General features: G+C 42.4%; 1 protein-coding gene across 1 annotated transcript; it reads right to left on the reverse strand.

The window, feature by feature from the left end:
• Nucleotides 1-12,709: 12,709 nt before the first annotated feature.
• LOC124796158 lies at nt 12,710-18,925 on the reverse strand. Its single transcript, XM_047260249.1, has 2 exons — nt 14,912-18,925; nt 12,710-12,724 (listed from the first exon to the last, which is right to left on the reverse strand). The coding sequence occupies exons 1-2, from the start codon at nt 18,923-18,925 to the stop codon at nt 12,710-12,712; spliced, it is 4,029 nt and encodes a 1,342-aa protein (XP_047116205.1).
• Between the last annotated feature and the right edge of the window lie 322 nt (nt 18,926-19,247).

A 19,247-nucleotide genomic window follows, 5' to 3' on the forward strand; every position in this document is an offset into this window, starting at 1 on the left:
CAACAAGACTGAGGTGCCCACGTTAGAAAGTGTGGGCAAGTAAACTTGGTGTTGCTACGAGCGCCATCTAGTAGCCGCAGAAACAACTAGGCTACTGTATATTCAAAAATTAGACACATGAAATTGTGATGCAGCTGATTCAGGCATTACGTAAGCACTAATAAAAATACGATGAAGTTACATATTTATCTGCTTTAAACAGAGATGCATTTTGTAACGTAAAAAACCCTGAGTTATGACATACAAGGAAACAGCAAAGATATAACAGGAAAACAACATTTCGGTAAACTGCATGAGGAAATCTGAATCAAAGATCAAGCAATGGCTTTATACAGTCGAAAAAGTTTTTATTTCGCAGCTGCAGCTAATCATCCAATACGTCCAATCTCCAATAGCATGAATAGCGAATTTTGACACGGCAACAAGGGAAATGTGTAGCTTTTATTCGAAATTCCCCACTTCTCTGAAAGTTACAAATGGTTAACAGGCCAGGAGAAAATAAATCACTGCATTTTCGGCAGAATTATTTTTAGATACTAACCGAAGGAGAGGTGTCAGATCTTTTTGAATGTTCACTATGCAAGTGTGGGCGTGGAGGGGCCCTGTGTAATATTTAGCAGAAATGTGAGTTTAGGCTTCAGTTTAGAACGCCACTTCCCTCCAGAGCACGGCATTTCCCCCACAGTGCTCTGAGAAGCCCCCATCCCCTTCACTCCACTGCCGCTCTCCACACGCTTCCCCAGCCGACTGTTCATCTTGGCGCGCACTGTAACAGATGACATTCGGAACATAACAGACGCATCACTACAGTAATTAAACGGCTATGTACACTGCACTATATTCCATTAAGACATATTCGACCTCATTTCTCCTAGTCCAAGGGACTTGCTCTGGGTCCTCTGGAAATATTTTCGAGGATACGAAATTTTCTTGTTCCACATCTTTTTCGATTCAGAATTTACAACTATCCTGAATCGGTGATTTTTAATTTATTTCTTTTTTTCTTTTAATCATTTGCAAATGGTCCATGTGTACATTCACTTACATACTTCTCGTTCCTTCGCCTGATTAAAATCCAACGTTTTTTCTTTGCAACTGGTAATAATTTTAGTTTATATCTCGTACATTACCGAGAGGAAGATGAAAGGTATGTGTTTTTTCCATGTCTTAGTAGACTTGCGAAGTGGAAAACTTCAGCACAGTTCCCATATTGTGGAGCTAGGAGTATCGTCCTCTGCAGGCAATTCTTACGTGTTACTCTTAGCTTTTAACCATTTCTCTTGAAATACCTCTAGTTTTCTATGGATAACAGGCGCTCTTATAGGTGCACCCTAACGATCGATGCGGCATCGCGTCTGCTGCGACGCAACTCGTAAACTGTGAACTGTTGTGCTATAGGTTGGACTTCAAAACAAAAACTTCCGCTATTGCTATCTGATGTCAACCAGCAGTGGGCACATTTGTTAAGTTGGTGTAGTCAGTATGAGTGAGGGCAATATACGGATAATAGTCGAGTTCACTTCTCTCTATTCAAAACGCATCTCTTTTTCGATAGGAAGGGGCCTCATACGAATCTTGATCCACATCTAAATTACTTATTGTTTCATAGTTCTCGCAATACGTATGTCTTCCAATACGTCTGTTGTATGTTTTTTAGTTTGATTCGATTTGTTGCAGTAATGCAAAATTCGTGCCACATTTTTAACAATCCGGTACTCTGATTTCTTTTTAAATTGTTGCATGCCGTGTTTCATAGCTACTTTATTGCTAAGTTCTAAGTTGTACATAGACTTTCTTGGGGAAGACCACTTCAGTAGACGGGCTACACCCTCTTGGGACTCCGATATGGGTATGCCACAAAGAATATAGTGGTGGAAAAATCGAGAACTGAGGTGTACTCTAAAAACGACGTCGAGTATGTAAATACCTCAACCATCAAGGAGACCGCCGTTGCGAGGCTACTCTCGGCGGCAGCTCTCGAGACCAGTGCAAGGAGGTTTTGGCGCCTGGACTGTTGACTCTCTGTCCTTGCATGTATAATCGTTTGCTTTCACTTGTATATACAAAATAGGACATCGTACTAAAGTAAGCATTTTTAAAAATTTTATACTGTATCAGACAAACGTAATATTTTTGCGATTTGTTCCGGTATTTCCAAAAATGTATCTATGCTAGCAAGACAGTGGAGGAAACTGTCTTACACTCGAATTACACTGCGCCAGTAGCTGATAGAGGAAAAGGAAATCCCGTAGATCTAATAGCTATAAAAATTTCACTTCAGTTCGCATTCCTCTGCTATTACTTGCTCTTGTCTGATGCGAGTGGTTACATTATTAAATGTGACAGACACTATCGTGCTGATGAAAAATCACACTGCTTCAGCGATTAGTTCAGATTGTAAAACCCACTGTTATTGCACTAAAACTAAGGGCAACCAATACAGTGAAACACAATAGATTTAGCATTTATCAGCTCACATGTCAAACTGCATTTAATTTACATTGGACAGACAAGCAGAAATTTCAACATCAGTTACGCAGAAGACAAAAGAGCACTAAAGAGTAACTGCTGTCATACTGCATTCGCTGAATGTGAACCACAGGCCAAGAGACATCAACGCTGACCTAAAAATTCTCAGATGAAGCAACAGCCTCACACACAAAATTAATAATCGTAGAAAACTACTAAATACAGAAGGAAAAGAAATAATAAACGAATACATAGTTCTTTGCCATGGAACTCTGTTCTTCGTCCTCAAAGAAATGTCAGGTAATCCCAAGCCACAAAAACGAAAAAAAAATCTCTCTGTCGCTTTTTCTTTTTCTTTCTCCCTCTCTCTTCTTCTCTCCACGCACACACTCACTCCGACACACTGTTAGCCACTCACTCACTCACTCACTTTCACACACACACAAATAGAAACAATCCCTTTCAGAACGCATTCCACTGCTTGTCATCTTTTCTTGTTTTCGAGTGCAGTTTCCTTGGGGAAGACATGTGGAAACCTGCAAACATAAGCGTAAATTTTTTACATACACTCAGACAGGCAATTTCCACATAGAGTTAAACAATGCAAATCAGAACATTTTTACATTGCAGTCGTAATATTCGATGCTAATAAGTTTTCTTTATCATGTTCTCTATGGTTTCAGATGACAGAGAGTAAAAGAACAGGTGTGCTTCAAAAAACAGCATTTGTTAGCAAAGCATAAATAATTTTCCATATCAACTTGTGAATACTTTTCTTGAAACGTAAAATTATGTACGTCCATTCTGTAAAAACCTGTTTTTCCTGTTAATTGACCGAAAACAAATTAGAAAAAACGACTTAAGATGCTGTGACTTGAGCGAAACGTGTCTGGGTGAAAAAAGAAAAATAAGGGGTTTGCTCGAGGCAGCACCTCTCCAAAAACAAATTTATTCGTAACCCTAGAACACCAAAAAGGTGAAAACTTTACAATGCTACTAAATCATCGTAAAGTTTACTACTCTGCATTTCATTCGGAGGAAGTCTTAATGTATAGGTTATGCATTAGTTAAATACAGTTATTAGATCTTCACTGGTGTCTAGCATAACAAATTAAGTACTGAATGTCCTGTTTTATATCCTACTGTAATCGTAAATTATTAGAGAATTTAGTAATCTAGGATTGGAGTACGGTATAAAACAGGACATTTTGCACTTCAAATTAAGAACAAAGTGCCCTGTTTTATACCCTACTGCAACCGTAAATATGGCGAGGGCTTAGTAAAAAATGTTCAAATGTGCGTGAATTCCTAAGGGACCAAACTGCTTAGGTCATCGGTCCCTAGACTTACACACTACTTAAACTAACTTATATTAAGAACAACACACACACACACCACACACCAATGCCCTCCGGCGGGAGGGGCCGCGCAGTCCGTGACAGGACGCCTCAAACCGAACGGCCACTCCGTGCGGCGAGGGTTTAGTAATCTAAGGTTGCAGTAGCGTATAAAACAGGGCATTTTGTACTTAATTTGGCATGCAACATACCACTAGAGATCTAATAACGGTAATTAACTAATCCATGACCTATAAATAATGACTTCCTTTGAATAAAATGTGGAGTAGTAAACTTTATGATGCTTTATTAGGAATGTAACGTTTCTCCCGTAGTTTTCTAGGGTAATGATGATCATTTACCAACAAAAGCAAAACTAATCTGGAAACATGAGAGGCCGGCTGTTGTTACATTCTTCTTTTTGAGAGAAATTATCGACGACATTCAAATGGACTCTCTTTCATAAGGTACAAGAATATCATCTTCGTTTCTGCCTCAAAAATAATGTTTTGCAGTCTTTAAACAACTTTTAATAACCCCTGTAAAGAGTTAACGGCTGTACCAGCAGAAGCTGTCACAGCCAGCTAAGCTCTAACTAATTTTAACTTGACGTAAAAACTTTCGTTGAAACACAGTCTCTTTAGGGTTGCTTCCTCATTATCTGCCTGCCAGGAGCACGGGCAAAAGCCCCTACTTTAATACAACTGACAACGCAGCGGCTTCTTTAAGAGTGGCGGCTTTTGTCGTAAGTTGAAATACTAATTATCGAGCACTATAGTGATAGCTTCTTGTTAATACACTGTACACATTAAACTTCCGAGAGATTATTTTCCTTTGTTAGTGTAGGCTGCACCTTCTCTTGTTTCAATTCACTAGAGGTGGGGTCTTCAGCACACGATGACTGACTGACCGAATGAAAGAACCAGTCAAACAGTCGTGCCATCGAGGACCGCCGGGTGCCGAGTGATTTTACGGACGTGTTGTGGCGCTGAAAGAAAGACGGGAGTCGTGGAGCGTGTGTCGGGGGGGATCGCGCTACAGCTGATGGACCGGCAGCTGCCGCCTCCACATCTGTTCCGCATTTTGTTTACATCTGTACAACTGCGTGTCGAGCAGCTGCTGTCGACGGCGTGGCACATTGGGTTCGTCCGAGAAAGCTATCCCTGATTTTCTGCAAACTGGCAGTATTCCAGAACTGCGGCAGCGAAGTAATTGAAACTTTCTGCGCTATTCGTCAGGCTAGAAAGCTAATCTTGCACCGCTGACACTCAAAGCACAATTTACGTTTTGTTCGCTGAAAAAAGAAATGGCTTTTCTGTTTCTGCAGACGACTTAATCGCAATGCAGTGACCATTTACATGTCATGTATTTTGTATTCTAGATTGTGTAATCAATGCGTTAGATGCGGCTGCAGATACGAAATCATAGATAAATTAATCCTTCTCCATTTTCAGTCTGAGATACACTGTAAGCTACTTCTTACTGGTGCACTTCACAGAGGTTTATACAGTTTTGACCTAAGAAACCTATTTTTGCGCCCATATTATGCTACTAGCCTCAAAACAGTGCGGAAGAAGACTTATTTTACTACGCGCCAAAACAAATTTCAGCAACACATGATCAAGTTGAAACTTATCAGGCGCCTCGTTGAATTGCCGTAATTCTTGAAGGGCGCATCTGCTAACAAGCGAAAAACACAGCGATTTCTTAATGTGACGTTTGACGTTATGTCATTCTTTTGTTTTGCGCATACGAAAGTAAGGGAAACTACAGTAACGTCGGTAAATGCGTAAAAACGAAACAGCTCACACAACACGCAGAAGAATTATGTTGTGACAATAAAACTTGATACTCTGTCATCCCATGCAGTTCACTTACGAACACTGTTTTGAAAAATAGTACATAAATGTCACGCATTAAGAAAATAAACTGAAAGCTCCAAAACAAGGCACATAGCTGCCGAATAATGTCTGCATAAAAGAAAAAAATTACATCTATACTCTGCAAGCCACTTCATGGTACGTGGCAGAGGGCACTTTATCCACTGTTACTTCCTCCTATCCCTATACTAGACACGAAGGTCGAAAGGAAAGAACGATTGTTGGTAATCCACCCTGCGGTTTTGGTGGTGGTGGTGGTTAGTGTTTAACGTCCCGTCGACAAAGAGGTCATTAGAGACGGAGCGCAAGCTCGGGTTAGGGAAGGATTGGGAAGGAAATCGGCCGTGCCCTTTCAAAGGAACCATCCCGGCATTTGCCTGAAACGATTTAGGGAAATCACGGAAAACCTAAATCAGGATGGCCGGAGACGGGATTGAACCGTCGTCCTCCCGAATGCGAGTGCAGTGTGCTAACCACGCGGTTTTGTATCTCTGTAATTTCACCTTCATGGCCTTTTCTCAATATATTCGTGGCACGAAGTGATTAATTGATTAATTTCTCTAGAGCGTACTGTCTCGAGATTTTAACATTGAATTAAATGAAATGATCAATCGACGTTATTGAACTGAGTTTTTGAAACGCCTGGTGCAAGTCTTTCTGTTTGACGCAGCTTTCGCGACTTACACGTCTTTGCCATGAAGATGGAATGAAATTATTAGAACAGCACAACCACCCGGTTCCCGAGCGAAGAAAATCTCCGATCTCCCCGGGAATCATACCCGGGACGCCGCGATCAACAGGCATCGATGACAAACGCTAGGGCTGTTGTTAAAATATCGATTGACTGGAATACTCTCTTTCAAATTCTAAAGGTGGCAGGGGTAAAATACAGGGAGCGAAAGGCTATTTACAATTTGTACAGAAAGCAGATGGCAGTTATAAAGAGTCGAGGGCCATGAAAGGGAAGCAGTGGTTGGGAAGGGAGTGAGACAGGGTTGTAGCCTCTCCCCGTTGCTATTCAATCTGTATATTGAGCAAGCAGTAAAGGAAACGAAAGAAAAATTCGGAGTAGGTACTAAAATCCATGAAGAAGAAATAAAAACTTTGAGGTTCGCCGATGACATTGTAATTGTGTCAGACGCAGCAAAGGACTTGGAAGAGCAGTTGAACGGAATGGACAGTGTCTTGAAAGGAGGGTATAAGATAACATCAACAAAAGCAAAATGAGGATAATGGAATGTAGTCGAATTAAGTTGGGTGATGCTGAGGGAATTAGATTAGGAAATGAGACACTTAAAGTAGCAAAGGAGTTTTGCTATTTGGGGAGCAAAATAACTGATGATGGTCGAAGTAGAGAGGATATAAAATGTAGACTGGCAATGGCAAGGAAAGCGTTTATGAAGAAGAGGAATGTGTTAACATCGAGTATAGATTTAAGTGTCAGGAAGTCGTTTCTGAAAGTATTTTTATGGAGTATAGCCATGTATGGATGTGAAACATGGACGATAAATAGTTTAGACAAGAAGTGAATAGAAGCTTTCGAAATGTGGTCCTACAGAAGAATGCTGGAGATTAGATGGGTAGATTACATAACTAATAAGGAGGCATTGAATAGAATTGGAGAGAAGAGAAATTTGTGGCACAACTTGACTAGAAGAAGGGATCGGTTGGTAGGGCATATTCTGAGGCATCAATGGACCACCAATTTAGTATTGGAGGGCAGCGTGGAGGGCAAAAATCGTAGAGGGAGACCAAGAGATGAATACATTAAGCAGATTCAGAAAGATGTAGGCTGCAGTAGGTACTGGGAGATGAAGAAGCTTGCACAGGATAGAGTAGCATGGAGAGCTGCATCAAACCAGTCTCTGAACTGAAGACCACAACAACAACAATTTTCCGCAATGAAGCAGCATATTATGTTAGCGATAAAGTAAATCGCAATGACGTGCGCCTTTGGGGACTCCAAGACGTTATTGAGCACGACAGAGATTCACCTAAAATGAACGAATTTTCTGCCATTTCTTGTGAAAAACGTGCGGTCCCTTCTTGTTTTTGTTTTTTTAATAAAACACAGTGACTAGAATGAGCTTTCTTCATATGTTGCAGAACTGACTTTTTCCATAACTTCAGAAGGACTCTGAAGACTTCATTTTCCAAAAGGATAGCACAACAACGTACGTTAGTTTCTCATGACACTTTGCCTCCACGGTGGATAGGGCCCACGGGACCCCGAGACACTCCCCTGCGTTCATGACCTCGAAGATCGTCAGACATGACCCCAAGCGTTTTTTTCTTGTGCGGAAATGTCCAGGGAAGTGTGTTCATGTCCCCTTTACTTCGTGACGTAGAAGAAGTGGAAAAGAGAATAACAGACGCCACAACTTCTGCAAGAGCAGATACTTTCTGCACAGTTCATGACGAATTTAGCTATCGTCTAGATGTTGTTCGTGCTGCTGCTGGTGGACGCAGAACTTTTATAATAACATAGCTAAATCTTTAATATTTTGCGAGTATTTTGCAATTCATCCCATGTTTGTGGTATGTTTTTATCAAGAAATATCGAGTTCTGAAATCAGGTCGTTCTTCTTGAAACACTTTGTATAATGGACAGGTATAGTACGAATGTGGATAGAAGGTGCTTTGGCTCAGTGGCAAGCGCAACGCAAAAAATCGTATCACGTAGTCGCAAGAAGTATCTAAATTTATATTTCGTGTCTAATACTGAAAATGCATGCCATCATTTTGTAAATGCAATTACTAAAGAACTGATGGTGGAGTGGTTAAGTGCTATACTCCTAATACAGAAGTTTGGGTTTCAATTGTCAGTCCTAGGGTTGTACCTTTTCTTTTAAAATCTGGCAATAATTTCTGTGAAATATGCGAGGTGGCGTTGTGGACTGGAGTCCACGTTAAATTGTACGTCATCTTATAACTGGCTGGGCAGTTAAGTCCAAGAGCTGGAGGGAGGCATCAGCTTACCACTTTGAACAGCACCATGCACTACGTTGTTAAAACCAACACTCGAGCTGATAACAGCTTTGCCTCCTTATTATGAGCCAAATGGTTCTTTTTGGTATAAAATACTATTTTCCTTCAACGAGATGTCCATGTAATATAATAACAAACGAAGTCAAGGAACGAAGTATAATATGCAAAAGTGTTTAAGTGTAGCAGATATGCCGAGTGGTCAATATTTTAATTGCAAAGGTACATGCATGCAAGTGTTCAGAATGCGTGCCCTCCATGCGCGGTTCGCATTAGAAATCTGGCGCTTCCCGCTCTGAGGGTCATTGGCACTTTCTTCGAACCCCGCCCGTTTACAATGATTCAGTTTGTTTTACTGTAAAGTGCCTGTTTCCGCACTTTTCTTCTCTCATCTATTAGGTAGTTGACGAAGGTTTAAGATCTGATTACTGCAGTAAACTGTTCTTTCTGTAGTCTCGCCTGGTTGTTCGTGTTGCTCTTGTTTGCTTCTCGAGCTTGATCTCTTACTGTAAGCATCGTCAGCGACCGTCGTCTGCGCAGAATTTTAGCGCCTGGCGCTTTGACCTTTCGCTGATATGAAGAGTTTATGAACGTTTAACGACCTGAAGGCGAATCAGTTTTACAATGTTTCCTGAGGAACGGGGGTACTTTCCGCGGCTGTTTTCAAGCAGGTCACTACACAAGGCTGTAACAACAGCTATGTGATTAGACAATATCGCTGTACCGCTCCTTGTGTCTGATTACAGCAAATCTAGTGAGCTTTGAAGTCGCTGTTTACGTCTAAGAAAACAACTTACATACGTTGTAACGTAATAACCCATCTTGAAGCTCTAACACAGAAACTCTGTGTTGAAATGTGCGGAAATGTTCGTTGTGTATGATGAAAAATATCGAGACATTTTAAGATCGGGTTGATGATCCTGTCAATAGTAGAGAATGAAATGCGCCTTCTTCTGGCCTCCACTCGTTTCACTAAAATATATGTAAATGCCGTGTGTTTAGGGCCTCCCGTCGGGCAGACCGTTCGCCGGGTCCACGTCTTTCGATTTGACCCCACTTCGGCGACTTACGCTTCGATGGGGATGAAATGATGATGATTAAGACAACACAACACCCAGGCCCTGAACGGAGAATATCTCCGACCCACTCTGGAATCGAACCCGTCTTAAGATTGACATTATGTCGCGCTGATCACTTTTTTTTTCTCTCCATTTTGTTCGGTATTGTTCGTTGCGTTCGGTCTGGACGGACGTCACAAGACATTTGTTCAGGTTGATCGTTGATTCGTTTACTCAGTTTTTTTTATAACAGAGGGCGAGCAGTCCTCTGACCGAACACACTGAGCTACCGTGCCGGCTTGTTCGTTTTCGGTCGTTGCATTTGCTCTGGGCGGACTTCACAAGACACCCGTTTCAGTTCGTCGTTGAACCATCAACTCAGTTTTTTTTTATCACAGAGGGCAGCTAACCCTCTGACCGAACACGTTGAGCTAACGTGTCGGCAAAAAATGGTTCAAATGGCTCTGAGCACTATGGGACTTAACATCTGAGTTCATCAGTCCCCTAGAACTTAGAATTACTTAAACATAACTAACGTAAGGACATCACACACACTCAAGCTCGAGTCAGGATTCGAACCTGCGACCGTAGCGGTCGCGCGGTTCCAGACTGGAGCGCCTACAACCGCTCGGCCACAGCGGCCGGCATCCACTCAGCTACCAGGGGCACGCGTTTCACTGATACGCTGTCACCACACTGCCCTGCTTGTTGCGCGTACATACTGGACCAACGAACGACAGCCAACCGCTTAGATGGCCGAGACTGGTGTACGAGCGGCAAATCGGAGCCAACGAAATGGTTGGCCTTGGTTGCAGTTCGGTCTGCTGGAGGTAACATCAAAACGTTGGCGGCGGGTTGGCGTTGGAACCCCTCTCCTAGAGGATGTCAAATTAAACACTTTTCAGCCGTCAAATTTCCAACCTTATTTTATTTGGTAACCAGTTTCGCCGTTTTTCTACACTATCTTCAGGCCCCTGACCGACGTATAGGAAGAATCTACTTCGGTTGTGATCAAAACCCCTGAAGATGGCGTAGTAAAACGCTGAAACTGGTTGCCAAATAAATAAGGTTGGAAATTTGACGGGTGAAAGATGTTTAATTTGACATCCTTACCAAACAGCCGAGTCCCGCAACCATCTATTAAAAGATGGACATACAGAACCCCTCTCTTAGTGTCGACTCTGGGCCAAATGTTGCTGTGACATTAGAATGGGGGTGTATTTAATTTCTTCTGGACATCCACAAGTCGCATTTAGTGTAATTTATTGACCTGTTTCGTTGTTTAACTTAGCAAGAGCATCCTCAGAAACTGTAGAATTCACAGTTTATAGTACAGAAGTTTGGCTGTTAAAGAGCAAAGCCAGTCGATAAGACATACTGAGTGCAACGTGCGGCTGTCCTGAAAAACCTTAATTTCAACAGTCGCTGTTTCCTCTGCAAGCTGTGCCTTCTGTTGCTAAAGGTATCCACTTATTGTGTTTCAAAATACTGTAGTACAGAGTTGAATATGGAGAGAGCATTAAAGCTAACACATATTTGTCATGGAGAGGATGTTTATGGGCCCCTACCAACAGCGATTATAAAAACAAATTAAAGGGATAGACGCTTGGAGGGAAATAGTTCAGTAATTAGAGAATGATATACAGCATGTGAAAACCGAGCGAGGTGACGCAGTGGTTAGCGCACTGGGCTCCTATTCGGGGGCGGTTGAAACCAGCGTCCGGCCGTCCTGATTTAGGTTTTCCGTGATTTCCCTAAATCGCTTTAGGCAAATGTCTGGATGGTTCCATTAAAAGGGCACGTCGACTTCCTTCCCTAAGCCGATGGGACCGATGGTGTCGCGGTTTTGTCCCCTCCCCTAAATCAACCAACCAACGATATGAAAAACAAAGTAGTGTTTTTATTGACATCTTTTCGCTATGAACGACAAAGACAAACAAACATACATGGGACTTATTATTTTCTGGCGCGGTACAGCTCTCGTAAAATATGTGTTATTTCTGGAAATGTTAGGGCCTGCACAATACAATAACAATTCGAAATCTGTAGCTTTCATTACGAAAATAGTTATGAAATAACCATATTTCAATTCAGCTTTATGCCCCGACACTAATGTTGCTCCCCCCCTCCCTCCCCCCTCACCACATTGGTTCCTACTTTTTAGAAGAGAGGTTGTCCACCAGCTTTTCTTCTTCTTCTTCTTCTTCTTCTTCTTCTACTGGTGATCAGCTTCTTGCAGTAAAATAAATGCAACGAACGCGACAACTGCTAAGCCCTCTGCTTTCCTCATGATGTCGAGTAATGAAATTGCAATTAAAACGCTACTTCATAACAATAACAGGAACGTCGCTAACCGTAAAATTACTACTGGTTCACCAAAGGCTATTAATCTCAATCAGTACACAAAATGTAAAGTGGAAGTAGATGCCAAGGAATAACTGGTAAAATTACACACAATTTTCAGTGACATTCTTTATTCAAATTTTGTGCAAGATTTTACGATTTTTTTGAAAAAGAAACCAACAATCATTTAACAAATAAGTCACAATTTACGATAGGAAAGGACATTAAAAAATTTCACGCCAGTAAAATGCAAGTACAGGCAAGCAATTTAACGTATACAATGCAACGCTGTATAGAATTTCAAGCTCAGCTAAAGTACAGGTGAATTTCACTTCATTCATTAGGTGGCGCAAAATCTAACTTGTCTGCAACATATAAAAACAATCCTGTTTACCAAAGTTCTCAAAATAGAAAAACCAAAACGCATGAGTAATGCACACCTGGGGACATTCACAGTTAATAACATTAACAATTCCAATATATATAAAAAACAAATCTTACAATTTTTGCCAGTTAACTTACGGCAAACACACACGCTCGCCAGGTAGGACTTGCGAAGTTTTACAACATTCTCCTTTCAAGGCAACAATTTTTACCCGTAATGAAATGGCAAACTTTTGCATGGCAAGAAAACACACTAATAACCAACTACCTGTATAAAGCACATAATCATGTTGAGTAAAAGCCTTAAAAGGTATTGGCTTGGAAAAACACAAAACAGTTTTTGCTGACTAGAAACAATATAAAAAATTCAGTATGGCGTACATTAACCTTGCTTGATTATAGCCAAATATACATAAACACAAATTTATGTAAGTTACAGCTTTCAGATGAGCAGGAATTCGTTATGCAATTGACTAGTTCTTACCACGAGGCAAAAGGAATTTTTCTTCTTTCTTAGAGTACCTTTTACACGTGAGTCTAGTAATACTAGTTATGGCAGGCGAGAGAATGGATCAGGTCTTAAGTGCCTTGCATTTTAAACAGTACAGCCATTGGTGCCTTAGACTTTCACAGACATGGCAGAGGCTAACAGTCGAATAAACCCGTAGTTAAGCTGGGAGGGGAAAGTAGCAATCCGAACCACAGATTTGCTCTGACTCCCCCCCTTTCGTCCTTAAACGGGGACAAACAGACCACCCTTTCTAATATTACCACCTTTCCGCGGGTGGGCAGACGACAATGAATGGCGGGAAACCCCCAAAAAATATACGGCTGGTATAATTAACAAGAGTAAGTAAATTGAATTCAGTTAAACTTCATAAAATCTGTTAACAATCAATGCGTTACGACTCCCAGGACTGAACCAACGCAGCACCTCCAAATGCTCTGCCAAGCCGCCCGCTGCCAGCCGTTTCAATAGACGCAGGAAGGCGCGCCGATTTTCAGATCCTCCTCGCCGGTCGACAGCATACGGCCGAACTGCAGATTTGGCCCCTTGCGGACCCACGCGCAGGAAGATTACTTTCGCGACGAGCAGTTAACGCCCCATACCACGGAGCCGCTGCTCGCGTCGCTTACGCTGATGCCGCGGTCTGCGTGCTGTCCCTGTAGCACCGGCAGAGAAGTCGCTTCTTGATGCCCCGACTTCCTACTCTCCCATACAGCCACTTCTTGAACCCAAGCGAACAGCCCACTTTTCCCCTTTCCCCCTAGAGGGAGACACTATAGCCTTCAATTGCGACAAGGCGCCACCGCCAGAAAACGGAGGGCGACTGCTTCACACTACGCGCTGCGGCGCGCTTTTCAAAGCTAACTTTACTACGGCTCAGTCGGCAAGTTGTCAGAGCCATCTGCGATATCACGTGGCCAAAACCCTTGGCCACAAACCTATCGTTTGGTGTGGATGGGAGGCCGAACGTCGATGCATGGGCGACCGACGTCCTTCCGAATCCAGGCTCTGTCGTTCGTCGCCCTTAGTTGGCCTCGTGTATACGCGCCTTAAAAGGCAGGCATGTAAACAGGTTGTACTGCCTTACGTAGCTCGTTGGCCTGGGCTCCTAGCCAGACGTGTGACGCGTGTCAGGGGTCTTTGGTTGCGGCAACCACGAGAATTCGCTATAAACTCGTCGCATTGGGGACTGGGTTGCTCGTGAGTTTGCTCTTGTTCTTGTCTTGGTTGCGCGCTGCCACGTGGTCGCAAATTGTTGTTTCACAAGACGGTGCAGCAGACGTGTTGGTGAGATCGCCACGTGGTACTTGGCTTGAGCAACACAAAAAAAATTGTTCAAATGGCTCTGAGCACTATGGGACTTAACATCTGTGGTCATCAGTCCCCTAGAACTTAGAACTACTTAAACCTAACTAACCTAAGGACATCACACAGATCCATGCCCGAGGCAGGATTCGAACCTGCGACCGTAGTAGTCGCGCGATTCCGGACTGCGCGCATAGAACCGCTAGACCACCGCGGCCGGCTTGAGCAACACACTTGAGATGTAATCAACAGCATTCACGTAGGACGAACTCGTTTTTCCGGTGTCGCGGTTAAGCTCGCTAAATCGTTTGCTCTTACTTAGTATTTCTATTGAAGGCGAAATTTAGTTCTTTTTATGGGTGGGTTTGATTCGTGTGTCCACGGGGACTGGAATAGCCACACATTCTGTCGCCATACGATCATGATAGATACGGAAATACCATCTCATTCAGAAGTCAGTTGGATTCTTTTATATCATTACTTTATGCAGCCTGCAAAGTGATTTATTTCTTTTGTGCTCAGTTTGAATTTTGCTATTGATTAATGAGGTGCGTCTCCTTTTTCTGTGAAAGGAGTGGTTCCCTAACGGAGCAAGTTCTTAACAAATCTGGTGCCTATGTGGCCGTTCTCTTCAAATCTTACTTGCTTTTTCTTCCTACGCAAGCACGTGCCTATGTGTCCGTTCTCTTCAAATCTTACTTGCTTTTCCTTCCTACGCAAGCACGTGCCTATGTGTCTGTTCTCTTCAAATCTTACTTGCTTTTTCTTCTTACGCAAGCACGTGCCTATGAGTCTGTTCTCTTCAAATCTTACTAGCTTTTTCTTCCTACGCAAGCACGTGCCTATGTGTCCGTTCTCTTCAAATCTTACTTGCTTTTCCTTCCTACGCAAGCACGTGCCTATGTGTCCGTTCTCTTCAAATCTTACTTGCTTTTTCTTCCTACGCAACCATGTGCCTATGTGTCCGTTCTCTTCAAATCTTACTTGCTTTTTCTTCCTACGCAACCATGTGCCTATGTGTCCGTTCTCTTCAAATCTTACTTGCTTTTTCTTCCTGCGCAAGCACGTGCCTATGTGTCCGTTCTCTTCAAATCTTACTTGCTTTTTCTTCCTACGCAACATTGTGCCTATGTGTCCGTTCTCTTCAAATCTTACTTGCTTTTTCTTCCTAAGCAAGCACGTGCCTATGTGTCTCTTCTCTTCAAATCTTACTTGCTTTTTCTTCCTACGCAAGCACGTGCCTATGTGTCCGTTCTCTTCAAATCTTACTTGCTTTTTCTTCCTAAGCAAGCACGTGCCTATGTGTCTCTTCTCTTCAAATCTTACTTGCTTTTTCTTCCTACGCAAGCACGTGCCTATGTGTCCGTTCTCTTCAAATCTTACTTGCTTTTTCTTCCTACGCAACATTGTGCCTATGTGTCCGTTCTCTTCAAATCTTACTTGCTTTTTCTTCCTAAGCAAGCACGTGCCTATGTGTCTCTTCTCTTCAAATCTTACTTGCTTTTTCTTCCTACGCAAGCACGTGCCTATGTGTCCGTTCTCTTCAAATCTTACTTGCTTTTCCTTCCTACGCAAGCACGTGCCTATGTGTCCGTTCTCTTCAAATCTTACTTGCTTTTTCTTCCTACGCAACCATGTGCCTATGTGTCCGTTCTCTTCAAATCTTACTTGCTTTTTCTTCCTAAGCAAGCACGTGCCTATGTGTCTCTTCTCTTCAAATCTTACTTGCTTTTTCTTCCTACGCAAGCACGTGCCTATGTGTCCGTTCTCTTCAAATCTTACTTGCTTTTTCTTCCTACGCAAGCACGTGCCTATGTGTCCGTTCTCTTCAAATCTTACTTGCTTTTTCTTCCTACGCAACATTGTGCCTATGTGTCCGTTCTCTTCAAATCTTACTTGCTTTTTCTTCCTGCGCAAGCACGTGCCTATGTGTCCGTTCTCTTCAAATCTTACTTGCTTTTTCTTCCTACGCAACATTGTGCCTATGTGTCCATTCTCTTCAAATCTTACTTGCTTTTTCTTCCTAAGCAAGCACGTGCCTATGTGTCTCTTCTCTTCAAATCTTACTTGCTTTTTCTTCCTACGCAAGCACGTGCCTATGTGTCCGTTCTCTTCAAATCTTACTTGCTTTTTCTTCCTAAGCAAGCACGTGCCTATGTGTCTCTTCTCTTCAAATCTTACTTGCTTTTTCTTCCTACGCAAGCACGTGCCTATGTGTCCGTTCTCTTCAAATCTTACTTGCTTTTTCTTCCTACGCAAGCACGTGCCTATGTGTCCGTTCTCTTCAAATCTTACTTGCTTTTTCTTCCTACGCAACATTGTGCCTATGTGTCCGTTCTCTTCAAATCTTACTTGCTTTTTCTTCCTGCGCAAGCACGTGCCTATGTGTCCGTTCTCTTCAAATCTTACTTGCTTTTTCTTCCTACGCAACATTGTGCCTATGTGTCCGTTCTCTTCAAATCTTACTTGCTTTTTCTTCCTAAGCAAGCACGTGCCTATGTGTCTCTTCTCTTCAAATCTTACTTGCTTTTTCTTCCTACGCAAGCACGTGCCTATGTGTCCGTTCTCTTCAAATCTTACTTGCTTTTTCTTCCTAAGCAAGCACGTGCCTATGTGTCTCTTCTCTTCAAATCTTACTTGCTTTTTCTTCCTACGCAAGCACGTGCCTATGTGTCCGTTCTCTTCAAATCTTACTTGCTTTTTCTTCCTACGCAACATTGTGCCTATGTGTCCGTTCTCTTCAAATCTTACTTGCTTTTTCTTCCTAAGCAAGCACGTGCCTATGTGTCTCTTCTCTTCAAATCTTACTTGCTTTTTCTTCCTACGCAAGCACGTGCCTATGTGTCCGTTCTCTTCAAATCTTACTTGCTTTTTCTTCCTACGCAACATTGTGCCTATGTGTCCGTTCTCTTCAAATCTTACTTGCTTTTTCTTCCTAAGCAAGCACGTGCCTATGTGTCTCTTCTCTTCAAATCTTACTTGCTTTTTCTTCCTACGCAAGCACGTGCCTATGTGTCCGTTCTCTTCAAATCTTACTTGCTTTTCCTTCCTACGCAAGCACGTGCCTATGTGTCCGTTCTCTTCAAATCTTACTTGCTTTTTCTTCCTACGCAACCATGTGCCTATGTGTCCGTTCTCTTCAAATCTTACTTGCTTTTTCTTCCTAAGCAAGCACGTGCCTATGTGTCTCTTCTCTTCAAATCTTACTTGCTTTTTCTTCCTACGCAAGCACGTGCCTATGTGTCCGTTCTCTTCAAATCTTACTTGCTTTTTCTTCCTACGCAAGCACGTGCCTATGTGTCCGTTCTCTTCAAATCTTACTTGCTTTTTCTTCCTACGCAACATTGTGCCTATGTGTCCGTTCTCTTCAAATCTTACTTGCTTTTTCTTCCTGCGCAAGCACGTGCCTATGTGTCCGTTCTCTTCAAATCTTACTTGCTTTTTCTTCCTACGCAACATTGTGCCTATGTGTCCATTCTCTTCAAATCTTACTTGCTTTTTCTTCCTAAGCAAGCACGTGCCTATGTGTCTCTTCTCTTCAAATCTTACTTGCTTTTTCTTCCTACGCAAGCACGTGCCTATGTGTCCGTTCTCTTCAAATCTTACTTGCTTTTTCTTCCTAAGCAAGCACGTGCCTATGTGTCTCTTCTCTTCAAATCTTACTTGCTTTTTCTTCCTACGCAAGCACGTGCCTATGTGTCCGTTCTCTTCAAATCTTACTTGCTTTTTCTTCCTACGCAAGCACGTGCCTATGTGTCCGTTCTCTTCAAATCTTACTTGCTTTTTCTTCCTACGCAACATTGTGCCTATGTGTCCGTTCTCTTCAAATCTTACTTGCTTTTTCTTCCTGCGCAAGCACGTGCCTATGTGTCCGTTCTCTTCAAATCTTACTTGCTTTTTCTTCCTACGCAACATTGTGCCTATGTGTCCGTTCTCTTCAAATCTTACTTGCTTTTTCTTCCTAAGCAAGCACGTGCCTATGTGTCTCTTCTCTTCAAATCTTACTTGCTTTTTCTTCCTACGCAAGCACGTGCCTATGTGTCCGTTCTCTTCAAATCTTACTTGCTTTTTCTTCCTAAGCAAGCACGTGCCTATGTGTCTCTTCTCTTCAAATCTTACTTGCTTTTTCTTCCTACGCAAGCACGTGCCTATGTGTCCGTTCTCTTCAAATCTTACTTGCTTTTTCTTCCTACGCAACATTGTGCCTATGTGTCCGTTCTCTTCAAATCTTACTTGCTTTTTCTTCCTAAGCAAGCACGTGCCTATGTGTCTCTTCTCTTCAAATCTTACTTGCTTTTTCTTCCTACGCAAGCACGTGCCTATGTGTCCGTTCTCTTCAAATCTTACTTGCTTTTCCTTCCTACGCAAGCACGTGCCTATGTGTCCGTTCTCTTCAAATCTTACTTGCTTTTTCTTCCTACGCAACCATGTGCCTATGTGTCCGTTCTCTTCAAATCTTACTTGCTTTTTCTTCCTAAGCAAGCATGTGCCTATGTGTCTCTTCTCTTCAAATCTTACTTGCTTTTTCTTCCTACGCAAGCACGTGCCTATGTGTCCGTTCTCTTCAAATCTTACTTGCTTTTTCTTCCTACGCAAGCACGTGCCTATGTGTCCGTTCTCTTCAAATCTTACTTGCTTTTTCTTCCTACGCAACATTGTGCCTATGTGTCCGTTCTCTTCAAATCTTACTTGCTTTTTCTTCCTGCGCAAGCATATGCTAATGCAAGCTCACCGTGTGCGCCAGGCCACACGATGATTCCATGTCCTATTCAACTGCATCGCCACTCAGGTAAATATTTTGTACCTTTTAGAACACTGGAAGTATTATTATATACACTGACGGGAAAAGATTCCAGCACCAAGGAGGAGTCGTGCATCATAAACGAAAGTTGATAGGTGTGTTTCTACACTTGAAAGATGATGTCTATTGAAATTTCACGCCAGCCGCATGAGAGTGGCGCTAACAGTGCCACTGTGA

The sequence above is a fragment of the Schistocerca piceifrons genome, chromosome 4 (assembly GCF_021461385.2).
Source record: "Schistocerca piceifrons isolate TAMUIC-IGC-003096 chromosome 4, iqSchPice1.1, whole genome shotgun sequence".
Classification (NCBI taxonomy): Eukaryota; Metazoa; Arthropoda; class Insecta; order Orthoptera; family Acrididae; genus Schistocerca; species Schistocerca piceifrons.

What these genes read in the sequence shown, in the direction of transcription:
- LOC124796158 (XM_047260249.1), bottom strand. Translation starts at nt 18,925, where the DNA reads ATGTTGCGTAGGAAGAAAAAGCAAGTAAGATTTGAAGAGAACGGACAC.